The 18,281-nt window shown below is 42.0% G+C and overlaps 2 protein-coding genes across 2 annotated transcripts; one reads left to right on the top strand and one right to left on the bottom strand.

Annotated features, from left to right (window-relative positions):
* The first annotated feature begins 642 nt into the window (after positions 1-642).
* prss35 (serine protease 35) lies at positions 643-7,415 on the top strand. Its single transcript, XM_084358563.1, has 2 exons — positions 643-861; positions 4,847-7,415. Exon 2 carries the CDS (start codon positions 4,866-4,868, stop codon positions 6,138-6,140), a length of 1,275 nt encoding a protein of 424 aa, XP_084214689.1. The 5' UTR covers positions 643-861; positions 4,847-4,865; the 3' UTR covers positions 6,141-7,415.
* An 842-nt stretch (positions 7,416-8,257) lies between these two features.
* On the bottom strand, positions 8,258-16,485 carry LOC311259233 (clathrin coat assembly protein AP180-like). The gene is made up of 9 exons (XM_084356227.1): positions 16,377-16,485; positions 15,013-15,240; positions 12,459-12,656; positions 12,340-12,358; positions 12,055-12,145; positions 11,666-11,755; positions 11,344-11,478; positions 11,059-11,147; positions 8,258-10,372 (listed from the first exon to the last, which is right to left on the bottom strand). The coding sequence occupies exons 2-8, from the start codon at positions 15,233-15,235 to the stop codon at positions 11,067-11,069; spliced, it is 837 nt and encodes a 278-aa protein (XP_084212353.1). The 5' UTR covers positions 15,236-15,240; positions 16,377-16,485; the 3' UTR covers positions 8,258-10,372; positions 11,059-11,066.
* Between the last annotated feature and the right edge of the window lie 1,796 nt (positions 16,486-18,281).

Raw genomic sequence — 18,281 nt, 5'->3', positions numbered from 1 at the left:
AAATGAAAACATACGTTTGAATGTTATTTTCCATTTCTGCCCCTAAATCCACTCAAATCCTCCACACTGGAGCTTTAAACTAAAATCTTACATATTACACCTTTTAAAGCAGAATAATTCCCACTTAAACAAAAACAATAAACCTCTTCAACAATGAACTTGTACGTGTGGTCATTGTTAGATAACATCAGATTTATGTCAGGAAGTGCAGGCTGAATTTGGGTGCATTCACTGCACACTAAGGTGCAGCTCCATCCCCGGTGTTTACACTCCACTGGGCTGGAAAATCAAAGGGCTGCAGATGCTGCGGCTCAGAATGGCAACGCCTAAGAAAACTATTGTAGAGAGCAGTGGAACTAATTCCTTCACAGTCAGCTCAGAGTCCCATTGACGAGGCTCTCCTCCTCCTCCTCCTCCTCCTGCAGCCTGCTGTCCACCAGGCAGCACACCTCCTCACCCAATAGACCACTGACTTCACCCAATTCAGCCTTTAGTTAGGTCGCTTGGTCTGGCCCCACCCATATGTGAACAGCTTTTGTCACAAGTGAAAGAAAAAAAAAAAGTCTCTTTGAGTTTTTTTTCCTTCCTCCCTCCCTCACCCCTCTCCTCCCCCTCCTCTCCTCTCCTCCCTCCCTCCTCAGCATCAAGTGCAGCCTGAGCGCAGCGTCCCGGCTGCGACTTTTCTCTCTCAGCCTCTTTGAAGAAGCAATGAGGAGAAGGCAGCCGTCGCCCTGCTGATACCAGGACGTCTGGGATGCAGTAACAGCCGTTTGTTTTCCACTGGGATCATATTTGTATATTTCTCGGGAAAACAAACAATACATTGCGGATTTGGCGGATCCATCAATCGGATGCAAGCAGGTAGGAAGCCCTTTGTCTTTCTGCACAGTTAGAGGGATCTCTGATGGAGCCTTGGGGAGAATACAGCGTTTCTGCATTTGTTTTTTCATTATTTGTATAATTTTTCTATATTTTCATTTTTAAATCGACTTCTTTCAGTTTGCATTGTTGCTTCTTTTCTTTGAGGATGCGCTTTTTTGTAGTTTTAAATTGGATTTTGTATCCAGTATTCCTCATTCATATCAAAATTTCGAAGTATTTTGATAACTATTAATCCAACTATTCAATCAGTGCTTCATGTTTTTTTTTTAAAGAGACAGTTTGCATTGGTTTCCTTGGAATTAACAGACGCTTTTTGCCTTTTCTTTGCACACACAGTGGCTTTGCTTTTACAGATGTGCAATCACAGATGTTATATTTCACATTTCTTTTGATATCTATTTTAAAAAGAATTGTATTTGCGTTTGCAACGCGAATAACGATGCTTTTATTTTGGAGAGACAAAAGACAGCTTAGACTTTTTTTGAGAATTTTTTTTTAAATCATAATTAAACATTTTTCTTTTTGTAAACCGGTGACTGTGTCTGTTTCCCTCGTTGCTCCATGTAACGCAGGAAACTGTGCCTGAGATGCAGAAGTGCTGAAAAAGATGTCAAAATGTATGAAATCACTCTTTTTAATAAACTTGGTGTTGAACTAGACAATGGATGGTGACCCATGCTGGCTGAGCTGCTGATGGACACTTGCTCCATAGCGCCACCCTTTGGTCATTCTGTCTCCTGGGTGTCTCTTGCAGTTCTTGTGACTCCCTCCGCTGAGGGATGCAGAGGGCACAGCCTCTCCTTCAGCTGACTGCAGTGGAAAATAGTTCAAATGAGCCCCTTCTGCGACCGAGAGCCATCATGGCAGCATATCAGTTTCCACTCTATGCTGAATAATTGCAGGCTTTCTTCTGGATTTGTGTTATGTCTGAGTCTGGCGGTGGGAGTGTGAAGTTGAACAGAAACTAAGGGTCATTTTTGTATTCTCATTTATTGAGACTGTTTTACAGCTCTTGCGGGCTTGTATTTTATTACCGTCTGTTTCGGGGCTGGTTAGATGTTGGCCACTGGGTTTGTTTTATTGGACAGTGTGCGGTAAACTCAAGCCAAACAGTCTCCTCTGCAGTTTGACTCACTGAGATGACAATTCACTCACTGGAATTTGTAGTCTCAACTAAAACAGGAGATTTGGGCGATGAAGCTTTGACATGGTCCACATGTGATGCTGTACATTCTCCCTCTCAGCCGAGTCTCCTGAGAGTCACGCCACACTAACATCTAATTGAAATGCAATGTGTGTCTGTGGACCCCCTGGACAATCTTTAAGGGCTTGTCCTGATGTCAGCCTGTCTGTCACACATCATTAAGACCCCTTTCACAGCCAGAAGAGATGAAATCACTGTGGCTTTTCACTCTGGACTTCTGTTTGAGATTAAGCGTTGGATTCACACTCCTGCAGCAAGCATCCAAATGATTTTCTCTCCCTGTGTGACTTCATCACCACAGCCGTGCTGACGTAATAAAGCTCCCCACTCTGTAGTTAAGTGATGGTCTGCTGAATCTATTAAAACCAAATTGCTATTTCTTTATAGGGTTATCAGGATTGTTGGCAACGCCACACTCATACAGTAGAGGTATGAACCAGCAGGCTGTCTGCAGCCTGCATAGTCTCTGTGTTTGATGACATTTGTGTGCATGGACAAGGACTGGAGTGGAGCTGAGGAAACCAGATATGGTCATTACTGAAGGAGAAGGTTAACCATTGTGGCAAACCTCCAAGCCACTGTCTCAGCCCATTCAGAGGATCAGGGTTCATCCTCTCCCTCCTCGCTGCCCGCAGCCTGCAGCAAGACTCAGAGGACATAAATCTCCTCTTAACCACACAGCTAATGTATCATGTGCAGAGACATGCTTTAAGATCTTAAGAAGATTTTATGCAGAGTGCTGTTTCTTTGTGCAAACTTGAGCATTTTGAGGAATTGTGCTCTTCAAAAAAACTGGACTGTCTTGACTGTGTTGCGCTGCCTGCCACAGACAGCTCAGCTGCCCCAGTCTCAGCTTTGGGCCTGTTGGATGTCCCTGATATTGTGGGCTATACTGCCTCCTTGTGGCTATAAACTGATCTGTGTTTATTTTCTATAGACTGAGAGGAGTCAACATTGGATATAAGACCTTCTCAGTTCTGGGAGATCTGAGTTAAGATGTGCCCAAATCTAATTAAAGAGTCCAAACAAGATAATTTTTCTACAGTACAGCGCTGTATGTCCCCTCTCTTACATAGCAGAGGAGATTACTAAAGCAAATATTACAGATTAATCAAAACCAAATCAATAGATTTTTACACTATGATGAGAATACTCTGCTGCAGATAAGTTGTCGCTGAGTTGATATCCGGCTATTTTACAAAAACACAAGGAAACTGTTTAAACTAGCAGCAGGCTGAGCTGAATTTAAGGTGCACTTTGTAGTTTTGTGACCAAAATCAAACTCAGAAAGTTAATATTTACAATATCGATAATATAATAATACTTATTCTAATAATATTTCTACATAAGCAAGCAGTCCTCAAGAGGAATAAGGTCTCCATGAAAATGTTTGATGCTGGAAAGGTAGCTACTTAGAAGGATCCTGCTAACATAAACAGTATGAAAGTGTGTCGTCCGATGAGGACAGTTTGTTCATTCAGTTTATTCAGTCATGAAAATTGATAAGTGAATACTTTTTTCTTCTGTTAAAATTCCTTCCTCAAAACTACATGGTGCAGCTTTAAAAACTAAAGTGAAGACAGAAGCAGGATTGTAATATTAAGGCATCATGAAAGTTGGGGCAATCACATGCTGATCTATTTAAAGGGTGCTTAGCTTAAAGAAACAGGGCTAAGGATCTACAGCCATGCTTGCAGCTCTGTGACACTCCACTTTGGCAAAGCAGTGCTTTGAGCTAAATGCTAATGTCAGCATGCTAACACAATGGCAATGCTGACATGCTGATGTTTAGCAGGTATAATGTTTTCCATGTTCCTATCTTAATTTAGCATGTTAGCATGTTGACAATTGATAATTAGCACTAAACACAAAGTACATCGTACGTACATAGTACGTCGTTAATTTTGCAGGTGTTTGGTCATTATCCAAAGTACTGGACCGATTGAAATTTGTCCTGAAGATGGTGCTAGCTATAAAGTCAGAAGATCAGCGAAGTTATTACAGTTCATCCTGTGGAGGACATGAATGTGTTTACAAAATGTCACGGCAATTCATTTAGACATGGAGATATTTCACTGGACAAATGCAAACTTTGACCTGCTAGTGGTGCTAGAAGAAAAGTCGGGAATTCACTGAAGTAATTAAGATTAATCCTCTGGGCACCATGATTATCTGTATCTAATGTTATGTGTTGTGGTTGTCCAGACATCTCATGAAGAAATTAAAATGTAAACCTCATGTAGACGATAAAGGGAAAAGTCTGGGATTTACCAAAGTTATTAGGATTCATCTTCTGGGAACCATGAATGTCTTTATTGAATTGCATGGCATTTCATTCAGTAGACATAGAGATATTGCACTTGATAAATGCAAACTTTGACCTGCTAGTCTAGAAGAAAAGTCAGGGGTTTACTTACGTAATTGAGATTCATCCTCTGGGGACCATGATTATCTGTATCAAATTGTATTGCAGTCCATCCATTAGTTGTCCTTTCATTTCACTTAAAAATACAAATGTAAACCTCATGTAGAAAGTAAAGGGAAAAGGGATCATCATAGTTACAAGGAGTCATCATCTGGAGAAAATGAATGTACAATATTTCATGGCAGTCATCATTTCATTCTGGATTGACTGACATTGTCATTCCTCGAGCCATTTGTAGCTACTACGTTACACTGTCAGTAACTATTAATTTTTGTATCGTAACACCTCTATTAAAGAGTTTCACCAAGTATTCCTATTTCCTTTTTACATTTCAGAGCCAGGCCCGACTTCACAATGGGCCCAATACCCCTGTGTGTCCTGCTCCCGGTGACGGTGCTGGCTGTGGTGTTGGCTGTTGCTGCTGAGGAGAATGTAGTCGAAGATGAGTATACATGGCCGCAGTGGAAGGTGCCTCTGGTAAGAAAAAGACGCACTGTGCCTCTCAGCAGCCCAAACTTCTCAGCCCGTCCTCAGTCGGAGCTGAGTGGGACCTGTGGGATTGAGTGTCAGCGTCGCCTGCCTGCCACATCTCTGGAGGACCTGGAGCAATTCCTGTCCTACGAGACGGTTTATGAGAACGGTACACGCACTTATACCTCAGTTTCTGTGCAGGGCCTCAATGAGGTGTCTGCCTGGTCCAGAAATGTCTCGTCTAGCTCTCGCCACAAACGAGAGGTGTACGGCACAGATACCCGCTTCACCATCTCTGATAAGCAGTATTCTACCAAATATCCCTTCTCCACCTCTGTGAAGATTTCCACTGGATGCTCTGGGGTTCTTGTGTCACCTAAACATGTGCTGACTGCTGCCCACTGCATCCATGATGGCAAGGATTATCTGGATGGGGCGCAGAAGCTGCGTGTTGGTATTCTGAAGGAGAAGTCCAGACGAGGGAAAGGAGGCAAAGGGAGAGGAGGGCGAGGAAAGGGCAAAAGGAGAAAGGGAGACAAAGATAAAGAGGAAGAGCAGGAAAAGGAAGAGAATGATGGGAAAGGGGACCGTAAAGGAAAAGGAAAAGGGAGGAAGAGCCGGAGTCGGAGAAGTGCAGAACCAGACAAACCTTCATTCAGGTGGACAAGGGTCAAGCAGACCCAGGTGCCTAAGGGCTGGTTCAAAGGTGTGGCTGACAGACTGGCTGCGGATTATGACTACGCTGTTCTGGAGCTGAAGAAAGCCCCAAAAGTCAAGCACATGGATCTGGGTGTCGTCCCTTCACTCAAGAAGGTCCCTGCCGGGAGGATCCACTTCTCTGGCTTTGATGATGACCGGCCTGGCAACCTGGTGTACCGGTTCTGCTCCGTCTCTGAGGAGTCCAATGATTTGTTGTACCAATACTGCGATGCCAAGCCTGGCTCCAGCGGCTCAGGGGTCTACATCCGCCTCAAAGAGCCTGGCAAGAAGAAGTGGAAGAGGAAGATCATCGGGGTTTTCTCCGGTCATCAGTGGGTGGATGTAAATGGGGACGGGACGCAGCAGGATTACAACGTGGCGGTGAGGATAACACCTCTCAAATATGCACAGATCTGCTACTGGGTCCACGGGGACTCAAGTGAGTGCCAGGTAGCCTAAGGCAGTACAGGATCCCCCCCTTAACCACCACCCTTGTCCCATCCCTCCGACCCACCTCCATCCAAGGGACACCCTACCTACTCTTACCGACAAGTGACCATGACCAACCAGGGGCCCGACGACTGCCTCTCATCATGCCACCTGCCTGTTACCTCCTGTGCCTCCCAGTGACTCTTGCTACACTGATCAACACACACACACACACACACACACACACAGACACACACACACACAATCCACAAACAGCAATACAGACTCGGTGTTGACAACAAAAAGAACTCGTCAGCACATCAAGAGAACTGTGGCTCGTACGCTTTTCTAATTTATTTGCTAAAAAAAAAACAATTGAGAAAAAAATATGTATTGTATGTATTTACAGATCATTCAGATCTGCAGTTTTGCTTTCTATTTTGACTCTTTTTTTCAAAGAATTGACCTTTTAGGATGCCATGTTGGAAAGCTTGTATATTCAAAGATTTGGGAGCAAAGCCCTGGTACATTCATCTTATATCCCAGTTAGGCTTTGTATGGAGAAACCTGCATTTTCAAGAGTTCTCCACCACTGTAAAGAAGAGAGCGTGCATTGGCTTTGACAAAAGACCCAGGAGAGATTAATGTAACTTTTGTTTTACATATAGAGATGTTGAGATAACTGTTTTTATAAACGTTTTAATTGAGCGAACTGGTGTTTTGCATTGTGTATATCTAGAACTTTTTTTTGTTTTTTTTTTACAGCTACCTTTCTAAAAAAAAAAAAAGTATTTTTCTGTCTAAATAGAGAAAGGGTCCCTAAGGATCCTGGATAGAAGATTTTTCTGATTTGACTCTCACCATTTTTTCTCTGTTCTTGCAACGCAGTGAATGTGGTTTCATTGTTGTGCACATAAGTATATCGGTGCTTTTCCAGAAGACGTGGTGCTAATTTATGGAATTGTAAACTTTTTGTTTTTTTTGTTATATTCTTCTCAGAATATATTTTGATAGCCTAGTACTGTAACTATGTATTTAATGTGAGGCCACATATTTGGGTTGCGTTAAGATGGGACTGAACCATTTAACAATTTACTTGAGCTGTTGACATTTCTCTAATTCTTTGGGTTAAATGAGATTACAAAAGCAATATTGTTATGTGATAACAAATTGAAATCTGGGATGTGATATTTTCATGTTGTTCATGTTGTTCCAAAAAATTTATACGAGAATCGTTCTGAATACCAAATACCTGAAATTAATGATGCAGATTGAAGACTACCAACCATTAAACCAAGATCACTACTTGTGTGTGTGTTTGTGTTGATGATCCTGATAGCAGAAAATGATTTCTACCATCATGCACTGGTTTGCAGATAATAATTAGACCTCTTCCAACAACAGTCACTGTACTATTTAATTAACTCTTAACCTACTCGCAGTACAGGAGATCTCCTTAGAGACTGAGCCGCTGTACCATCTGCTGGTTGTGCTCTGTAACATCAGGACCTGAGGTATTGATTGGTGCATTTTTCTCTCTAACGCTTCAGCTCAGATTACATTAACATGGTGGTGTTTGCCATTAAATTTGGTATAGATTTTCTTGGTCTCCAGATAATAATTTGGTAAAACTGGGGCGAGAGCTCTGATTCTCCTCCTTGTCATGGAGTTCTACCGTCATGCCCATTAACACCCTAAAACTTGTATTTATGACAGAGTATTATTAACTAATGGCTGTATTTTCCTAAATATTTCCTTGGAATTATCATCAACAAAGTTTCAAAAGTTCTTCTGTAACCTTTCCCATGACACCCGCATCAGACCAGAGATTCGATTCGTACACACTGAATGAAAGATGAGGACCCCGAAAATACACTTGAAACAAAAAAGCAGGTTAAGATAAAACCTTATTTACTTGTTTACGTTGCAGGAACACAGTATTGGGAATTAATTGTTGACATTTTTTGTGAAACAAGACACTCAAATGGGTCGGTAGAAGTAGCTAACAGCTCCGTGTGTTCCTCCAAGCAGCATAAGCCAAGGAGACGCTAACCCTTCTGATGTGGTGGGACAAAAACCTAAAATACTGCATTAAAACTGACATTTCAATAATGTTTGTGCTATGGAAGAAAAGAAAGTCCTTCATGGGCAGTTCAATCCGTCATTGAATTTATTGCACCTCAGAGGGCTTACATGCACTGGGGAGGGTCATCGAAAAATAAAAATAAATTTACAACTAAAGAAAAATACAATTTTCATGAAAAATGTCAATAATCTCCCATTGTTTTCTCTGAATCACATCAGATTCTCACAACCAATTGCTTATTCAGTCCACTGACATGACAACACACAGAGTAAGCTTTACATTAGTCTGGTTTACAGCACAGGACAAGGACCTCTCGTACATACAGCCGTCCGAGTGTATATCAACATATTGATTCCATTGTAAGTCTGCGGGATCAGAGGAGCTTTATGTTAAGATGCTTCAGGGGAATGAGATCATGGCTGGACTGGTCAGTGGCCTCTTGTGGATTTCCACACTGTACACATCACTCCTATGTGGCCACTTACATTATGCATTGTTCAGTTGACAATGTGCCGAGGTCAGCAATAATCAAATGAACAACTTCCACAAAAATTATGTTCAGACAACAATCAAATGTGAACTTGTGGTCAGTGTTTGTCTCTGCACGTTCAGGTTAACTTTCATTCACTTGCAGTAATTATAATATTGTAAAAGCAGCAGTGCAGAAACACACACTGTCACTTGACCCGACATCACTGGGTGCAACGGGTCAGTAACATGGAACGTAAAGGTGCCCTGTGGAGTTATTGACTATGAAGCATTGTTTAGATGAGCGGGCCCAGCTTTGTTTTTTGTAAACAATATAGGTTTCAAAGTTTCCAATATAAATCTGCTTTTCAAGCGATTCAGTAAATGCATTCAACACCTCTGTTGACCTCAAGGATACACACAAACCTTATTTGGTGAGAAACAGTGAATGTAAACAGAACTTTATTCAGAAAACTCGACAGGGTACCTTTAATTTTAAAAAAAAGTCCTTTCTGCTGGATCACCACGTTCTGCTATTCCTTGAAATTTTGATCTCCATGTCAATCACATACCGTCATGACTTTATTTTTTGTTTTGATTTGTCTGAACATAGAGTTTGGTATGGCAAAGGAATAAATTACTCTGAATACAAAAATAACCATACTGACCGTCATAGTTATAATGAAAGCACAGGCAACAAACATATCCACATGGGTAGTGTCAAGACTGCAGATAGACACTGATAACTCACTGTAAGCAATTTTTTCTCTGGAAATAAGTTGTAAGATATGTACTTTAATAGCAATGCCAGCAAATATTGACACCGGTCTGGAGGATTATACGAAAAGAAACAAAACATATAAATAACATCGGACAAAAAGACAACAAAAGAAACAGGAAAATGAGCCACGAGTATAAAAAAAAGAAAAAAACAGAAAGGGTCACTTCCTGGTCTGGTATGATTCAGAAACCCATAGAAGTTGTTCTATAATATACAGTATATTAATCATATAGCAGTATTCATATTGGTTTCCAAATACTTTTTCAAAAGATGACGGGAAATAGAAGGATACTCACACGACTTCTTACAATTTCATGTCAGATTCACATTTATATTTCTCTTCAACAGACATACAGAATAGAGACGGAATCCTCGCCAGAGAAATCTATGTACATCAAAGAGGACCTTTCTGTAAACAACACACGAAATGTTTCTCCGAAAATCTACCGGGGGCTTCGTTTACCACTCCCGTCCAATCAGAGAGGGACAAAGAAGAGCTCCTCCCCCTTTATGAGGAGGCGGGGACACACATGGGGCGGTGGGTGGGGCTTAGGACACCAAAGCACATCCATCATTCAACTCAACACTAGAAAGAAATCTAAACACATACGCCTTCACTTTCTCTCACCTACTTTTGTGGACTTTTTTTGTCAGGGTTTTGAGTGATTTTGTTTAGACAAAAGATTAGTACATCTACATAAGCACACGCTTGTATTTTTTTTTTCTCATATATATATATAATTCGCTATGGTTCACTTTCACAGTTTGTGCTACGACATCACACAGGAGAAGGGTGGGGCGTTGATGGGCGGGGTGGAGAAAAGAGGCTCTTATAAGGTTGAGTAGCTGAGCATCGGCTGGCATCCTGAGATGTTGACGGACACCAGGCAAAAGGTGAGAGGGCTCTGCTCCAGAGGAAAAAAGCAGCTGGAAGGAACAGGAAGTAGAGAACATGTCAACATAAGACACGTGCGGATGAGCCATCTGTCTATCACCCTCCATTACAGGCTAAGTTAAACCAATCAGATCAACAGTAGGTGAGCGCTCCCAACGAAAAATGTTGGTAAATCAAACTCTATCCAAAAGTCAGTCGAAGGCCAGAAGAGCAAAAACATGTTTCTCATCAAGAAAAGCCTCACTGTGATTCTTTGCTCTTCTGTCAAAGAAATATACTCTCCAGTATTCTAAAGTATTTTTTTGGGGGGGGCTTTGGTGACGTGGATCGCCAGCTCCATCTGCAGGTGCACAGCTGCACAACGGGGTTACAGGTATCAGCAGAGGTTACCGGGGTCATCAAACAGTTGGAAAACACTCCAATCCCACTCAGAGTGGCATTCATGTACTGAGAAATATTGACTAATTTGTTATTTTATGTTGAAGTCATCTCTCAATTCTGTAATCAAATCAAGTCACTCTCTCTGTAATATAAATTTTGTAGAAGCAAAAAGTTGAAATAATCTGATTCCGATTGATCTCACATTCAATCATCACCAGAATTAAGTCATTTCATCCCACCAGATATTTCATAAACAACCACAAAATTAATGTATCATGGTATTCAGGAAGATACATACTGAATTGTATATAATATGTGTACTGTTCTGAGCTCCCACCTGGGGCGTTATAAGAAGTCCTTGAGGTCGAGATCTGCCAAAGGGTCCTTAGGCTTCTTGGGGCTCTGGCTTGCAGGTCCTGGAGAAAGCTGAGACAACAGGAAACACACAAGTTCATATGTTGACCAGACATGGAGTGGCAGGCAAACATAGCTACACATGCATGCTGTATTTTAGGAAACCATAAATCTGCTTGATATGAATCACATACAGGTCTACTGTATGTGTACACAAATTGGCCTTATTGTTGACTGCAGGCTCTACTATGTGTGTGTGGTTGGTTACCGGTGCTCCGGGTGCAGCGGCTCCGGGTGCAGCTCCAGCCACCCCAGTGAAGGGAGGTCTCATCAAGGGCTGTCCCATCATAGGCTGCCCCATCATGGGTTGCATCATGGGAGCTCCAGGCCCTCCTGTAGGAGGCTGGTAAGACAAAAAGGCCAACACAGCAGATTGGGATTTCTAGAGGTTGTGCAGATTAATCATCATATACCTCCGAGATGACCTGATCATCTGCATAGATGCAGTTACAGTACGAGTTGTAGATTCAAAATCTGATGAAGGCTCACAGCAGAAAGAGAGAATTCACAATGAATTAAATCAAACTCACCACGCCAAAGCCAGGCTGTGCACCCATCGGTGGCACCATGGCAGGCGGAGCTGCTCCTGGTGCTCCAGGCGCTCCAGGAGCTGCACCAGCCTAGAGAGACAGGAGGACAAGGGTTCATCGATGAAAACTGTATGTTCTTAAAACCACAGCTTGTGTGAACTATACATTTTTAATGTTTGGATCATGATTTTAATCACACACTTAGGTTTTGCCATATTTATCTTTGTTGTTCGTGATGTCTGGAGAGATTAAAACGTTTGTCAATAACTGCATATTTTCAGTCTGTGGCAAAAGGAACAGCCCTAAGCTCAGTTTGCAGTGAAACTACATTATGGATGAAGTGTGATCTGATGGTGGGGGGGGCAATGCAGTGTCCATGCTGTTCTTACCATGGGGGCTCCTGGTGTACCCCAGCTTGTGGGCGCCACCTTCGGCATCCAGTTAGCGCCTCCCGTCAGCTTCTTCTCACTCTGTGGGTCCCTGAAGGAGATCAAACACAGGATACAGCTCAGGTTCTGCTCTGTGGTTGTTTTTCCCATTATTGTATATGATAATTATGTTGCAAAAGTCCAAAAATGATGTGTTTGAACCAATAGACCTTAATCAGCTTTGACAGTGTTGTGCTATCGGCAGTGTTATATCATACACATTCACATCTGTAAACACACACTTACTTTTTCTTTACCCCAAGGTCTGAACAAAAGGAAAGAAATAAGAACAAGTTAAATTTCTATTGAAGCATTTATTATAAACAGAAATTACTGATCTCCAGACTAGAAATTCTGCAGTCTACCTCCGATCAGGTTAGCCAGCGAGGAGTCCAGGTCTCCTCCGATGGTTTTAGTCGGAGGTGGGGTGGCGGGGGGAGCGGCTGCGATGCCTCCTGCTGCGACAGGAGTCATCATGCTTCCTCCTGTGCTTCCAGCAGTGCTGCCCCCAGTGCTCTGGGGCGTTACGGCGGGCATCAGCAAGTCGCCTAATCCATCAAACACTTGAGGAGAGGGTGGGAATGGCGGGACACCAGAGAAACAACACGGATTACAAACCTGCAAATCCTTAATCTAGCTTTAACATGGGCAGAAGGCAGAGTGAGAACAGACGGTACAGTGAAGGAGACAATCCAGTGGATACAGCATCAGTAGTCAGCTGTGCATCGCATGCACAATGTAGGACAGTGCTGTAAATATGACATCAGCCAGTTCACATGACATCTCAGGAGCCTACAAACTGGTTGATTTTGGAATAAAGCACTGGTTTGGAACAAGGAGTCATCAAGGCCAAAGAGTTTCCAGGTTTTCATTCCAAGTAACCATCACAGAGGCATTTGAAAGTTTAAAGCTCAGTCAGGGAGACTATCTTAATGTTATTCACCTCCAGTTCATCATATCCAGTTCCCAGATCCAGCTCACCAGAGTCTACCTCATCACATCCAGATCTTCAGCCATCCTCTCCATCCCATCACCACCACCAGTGTCTAGGCTCCAACGGGGGTTTCCCATACAGCTCACAGCTTCACCCTCCCTCTTAAAATATAATGGACATCACAGTGTGTGCCTACTCGCATTTCTCATCCGATGTGCACATTGCAATGAATATTTATACAAAATAATTTAAATATGTCTCAGGATACTTTTAATTATGCTGAAGTATAACCCCACTGGGGTTCTCCACTTTAACATAACTAACATTATTTCAACCACTCCATTTTTCCAATACTGTTAGCTAACTATTTCAACCATGTATTCATTACTTATAGCTAACTATCTGACTCTGTTCTGTAACTAGTTATCACACATTGGCATTCACAAAACCAGCCTGTACTCATCAGAAAAAAAGACCATATAGATCAACTATAAAAGCAGCTTACTGCGACCCATATCTTATTCAGGACACCACTGTTTGTGTCCTGTGTGAAACCAGATATACACGCTAAGTTTGTTTCACTTACCATCATAGTTAAGTGATGTTATGTTATGTAACAAAGTTTAACATGATGTAAATTAACTACAGTGTTTTCCTACACCTATGTAGTTTTCTTGCTTAAATCTAACCAAACTGTGACTTCATGACAAAGGTCCAGTACGCCTGTCACTTGTTCGCTGCAGCGCGGCCATGTTGTTGTTTTTGGGGTCGCTGGCAATCGACCTATTCAGTTGTCTTGCTACAAGAGGATGCATTGCACAAAACATAGTTTTCAGGTTTTACAGCTGACTCAATATGTGAATTTTTTTCTATTAAAACCTTATTAATGTATTTTTTAAATAACTACTCTACAATCTTTCAATGTATCATCTGGCAAGTGCAAAATTCGCCCGTTGGGGGGAACAAATACCACTGGTTGGGAGCCATTGTGCTAAAAGATAATGTTAAGCCCTAATTAACAGCTTCAACCATTAAAACGTTTTCATAAACTGTAACTATAGGCAGTTTAGCAGAACTTTCTGCCCTGTACAGTTAAGGGTTCATGAGTATGGGTTTTCACTACAATGTGATGCTGTTAATGAGCAACAATGAAAGGTGTTACAGTAGCACTGTATTGTAAAGGTGTTACAGTTTGGAAATAAACCTGGAGACTCTACTACAGACTTGGGCCTTGATGACATGTTGTTAATAAGAGCCACTGCTCCATGAGACCAAGGGAAAAATAAAGATTTATTGTACAAACATAAACAACAGTACAGTAAGTCTTGTCTCATGCAGGAGACAATCAGGGGTTCTGTTGCAACATGCAAAGACGCAGAATGGGAGACTTGTCCAAACTGCACATGCTGCAATGCACTGCGAGATTAAACTCACCAATTAAAGATTAGAAGAAGCAAGCAATGAGCCAGTAGAGTGGAAGGAGTGTGTGTCGGGAAAGAGGGAAATAAAGAGAGAAATTGTGTCGCAGAAAGAAAGAATCAAAGAAAAAATAAGACAGGAAGAAAAAAAGACAGATTGCAGAGAGGGGTGGGGTGAGCAGGAGGTGGAGAAAGCACAGCATTTGTGAAAATGTGATAAGTACAAGAGAACAGATTGAGGAAAAAGAGAATCATTGCGAGAGAGGCAGCGGTGGTGAGGAGTTAAGCAGTCAGCAGAAAAAACAGAGAACAGTGAAAGCAGCAGATGTCAGTGTGTCATTCATGCAGAAGTCAAGCTCTCAGCAGGAAGAGATAACCAGGTTTCTATAAGTCCGTTTTAATGAACCAGAGCAGAATAATGTGCATCAAGCAGAAGAACTGTGCAAATACGATCAAAAGTCTTTTCGAAATTCTGTAACTACTCACAAGACATGGCGAATAGACAGATTACTACAATGAGACAAAAACGGAAAAGGAATCATTTTCAACATATCACCATCCACTTACTTGAAGCATCGAAGCCACCAGAGGGCGCCGGTGTGGTGGTTACAGGTTCTAATACAGCTGGTACCATTGGTGCTGCTGCCACTGCGGCAGGTACAGGCGGTGCCGGAGTGGAGAGGGAGCCCAGAGCATCAAAACCCGACTCCAGGAGGTCGCTCTGCATCAGAGCTGGAGCCAAGGCTGGAGCGAGAGCTGGGGCAGCTGTGGGAGCCAGGGTGGGGGACATCAGGCCTGAGGGGACAACAGAAAGCACTGTAACTGTGACATCTTGTAGCGCTGCTATCAGTCTCACAGTAAGTCCATGATAAACACACAGTAAATATGATCAGTGAGACAGCAGATGGCACATTAGACGTCTTAAAAGCAGCATGAAATTTGAGTGGGAAAGAAGATCACTGCAGCAGCGGTGCACGACACAGAGACATAGAATATAATACAGCACATTACTCAACTAGTTACAGCACAATAGATGAATAATCTGCAGGATATGCCAAATGTTAAATGTAATGTTCAATATTGAAAAAATGAATGATAACTGTTGTATACATTATAACAAAGGAAAAATATCTAGATATAAAGGCTTTTATGAAGCAGCTGTGTGGGGCCCTGTCATGTTTTAGATGTCTCTGAGTTGTTAGCTGTTCCACCAGAGTAATTTCACCTCATTCTCTTCCAATATTTAACGAAGGAGACAAGGTTAGAGAAAACGAGAATTTTTCTTTTTGTAGCATAATTTTCATTTTTTCTTCTCTCCCAACTTGTTAACTATCTCATGACTCCTCAGACGACTTGGTGTTAGTGGTGAAGTGTTGTGGGGCATAACAGGAAGATTATATTCTTCTTCTTCATTAACTATTGCCCATGCAACGGTGACAGAAATGAGATGGTTGAGAAATTGGCTATGACATCACGAGGAAGTTGCAGCGGACAGACATTTTACAGACATTTCCAAATGAGTCCGGAGCTACTTTGGAACTATTGTGAGTTAAATGTAACCAGTCCTGCCAAGTGTGTGTCATTATTAATTTGATAAATGCATCTCCATCATTACTGCATAATTTCTTAATCAGCATGAAACATTTCTGTCAGCAATTTGCCAGCAAAAAACCTTTCAGCCAGACTGCAGAGAAGATGCATCAGAATTTGCTGGTCCTTTCAGTCTTTATAATTTAACCATCGTTGACATAAAAGTACTTTAGTGCAGTGTTTTTCAATCCTCTCCATGAGATGTTTCTCTGCCCAACACACCTGAATCACATGATGAGCTCGTCATCAAGCCCCGCTGAAGCCTGATAACGAGCCGGGGGGGGGGGCCCTGGGAACTGCCTTAGTGTAATCACAAAAAGTGAGAGTCAGACAAGTCTCACCTCCCAGCAGATCGTCTCCAGGCCCTCCAGGAGCAGAGTTCTGCTGCGTCTCCTCCACAGCACCGCCGAAGGAGTCTGCAGGACCGTCCGGTTATCCACAACGCAGCATGGAGGGCAGAAAGGGGTGAGAGGTCAGCCCTGGACCACACTGGGACACAGTGGGGGGTAGGAGACAAGATCATCTTTATAAAGCAAAACTATGAGTGACATAAAGATGTCAAAGGAAATTAAGGAAAAAAAGAAACTTCAGGGTGGACAGAAGAGGTTTCCAGTCGAGACGAAGCCTTTACAGGAAGAAACATTACCTCAGTATATATACTGCATGCTCAGTTCTATTTTCAAAATATAACAAAATGACCTGAGACCATTTCTTTTCTACTTGCTGCTTTATTTATCCTGGAGTGGGAGTTGTTAAAAAATGTGCAGAAGTACACAGCAACAAGACAGAGAGTTTACAGTCTGGCTGTGCTGCCTCACAGAGCTGTAAGTTAAGCTAAATGCTAATATGCTTGCTAACGTATTCACATGACAATGCTAGCATGCTGATATGTTTACGTTTGCCGCATTAACAATCTTAGTTTAGCATTTTATCATGCTAACATTTTCTTATTAACACTGAACACAAAGTACAGCTGCGGCTGTCAGGGATAACATCATTCATCCAGGTGTTTCATCATAAAACATTTACTGGACAGTCAGGATGTGATTTACTGTGTTGCAATTATTGTCTATAGTAAAAACATTTATTCAAGTCTCACTGTAATCCCATGGTGTTATTGGCTAAGTTTAGCGAGAAAATCTCATTGAAAAAGTCTTGCGAATCTACCACAGGGATCAAAATGCAACAGGTGCAGCAGCCTCTCATAAAATATTAATGGCATAATTCATCCCAATCTATCCCTGAACATCCAACAACATTGTTGAAATAAAATAGAAATAAAGGGATAAAGGGCCTGTCCAGGGACGTCTGATGCCCATCTGTTTATCGGGAATGATTGTGAAACAAATATGTCAACCTCATGAAGGACTCAAGGATTCTTTCTCTGGTAACCATGACAATCTGTTCAACGTTTTGTGGCAATCCATCCAGCAGATGTTGAGATATTCAGAAGTGGTCCTCTGGCAGGGTTGACAGACAGATCGACATTGCTGTGACTTTAACCATGCCATAGGAACGACATTAATTTAACTTGGGAAAAAAACGCACTACATTTTGTAGAAAAAAGACACAAACAAACACAGTATAAAACGATCATTTTAGGAATATAACTAGTAGCTACTGCAAACTATATCTATGATCTGCCCGCAGTCTCATCCAGAAACTAGTAACACTAGTTCTGTGACACCAGCAGTCTAGAGCCCCGCCCATTGGTTGGCTGATATTATCAGCCAATAATGGCCTACCACAGGTATATCAGTATCGGCGTATGTGTTATTCAGTACGTGCCAATATACAAACTTTCTTTTGAGAGATTAGAGTGCAGAAAAGTTTTTTGTAAAACTGTAAAATATCCTCTGCATCCTCAAGTGTTTGATAACCCAACACAGAGATCGTTGCCAAACACATGTTTATTTCAGTCAATATATCAATATCAGGATGTTTCACTTCCTGATGTCGGTATACTACACTCTATCACCACATCTAGAAAATATCAACCTCACCGGTGCGAACATTTACCCATGAACTTACTGGGACAACTGAGGATGCTAAAAAAATATACCAAGAAGGCAGAAAAGTAAAATGATATAATGCACAAACAGCTGTTGAAAATCAAGAATTCACATGCAGCACATGTTGCTTTAATGAAAGTGTGTTTGTGTGTTGTGAGGTACAGTACCCAGCAGGTCGATGACAGGTGCCGGCTCTGCTGCTTTGGGTGGAGAGGAGGCCTCTGGGACGGGAGC

The sequence above is a fragment of the Pagrus pagrus genome (assembly GCF_965226575.1).
Source record: "Pagrus pagrus genome assembly, chromosome: 7".
In the NCBI taxonomy this organism is placed as follows: Eukaryota; Metazoa; Chordata; class Actinopteri; order Spariformes; family Sparidae; genus Pagrus; species Pagrus pagrus.
The sequence above is the reverse complement of the archived record's forward strand: the minus strand, read 5'-3'. Positions and strand labels throughout refer to the sequence as shown.

Bases quoted from the DNA above. Each gene is read 5' to 3' on its own strand.
- prss35 (XM_084358563.1), top strand. From the start codon at position 4,866: ATGGGCCCAATACCCCTGTGTGTCCTGCTCCCGGTGACGGTGCTGGCT.
- LOC311259233 (XM_084356227.1), bottom strand. From the start codon at position 15,235: ATGTCCCCCACCCTGGCTCCCACAGCTGCCCCAGCTCTCGCTCCAGCC. The intron at 12,657-15,012 runs GTAAGTGGATGG...CCTCTCCTCAAG, and splicing joins TGGTGGCTTCGATGCTTCAA to TGTTTGATGGATTAGGCGAC. The intron at 11,756-12,054 runs GTAAGAACAGCA...CTGTCTCTCTAG, and splicing joins GTACACCAGGAGCCCCCATG to GCTGGTGCAGCTCCTGGAGC.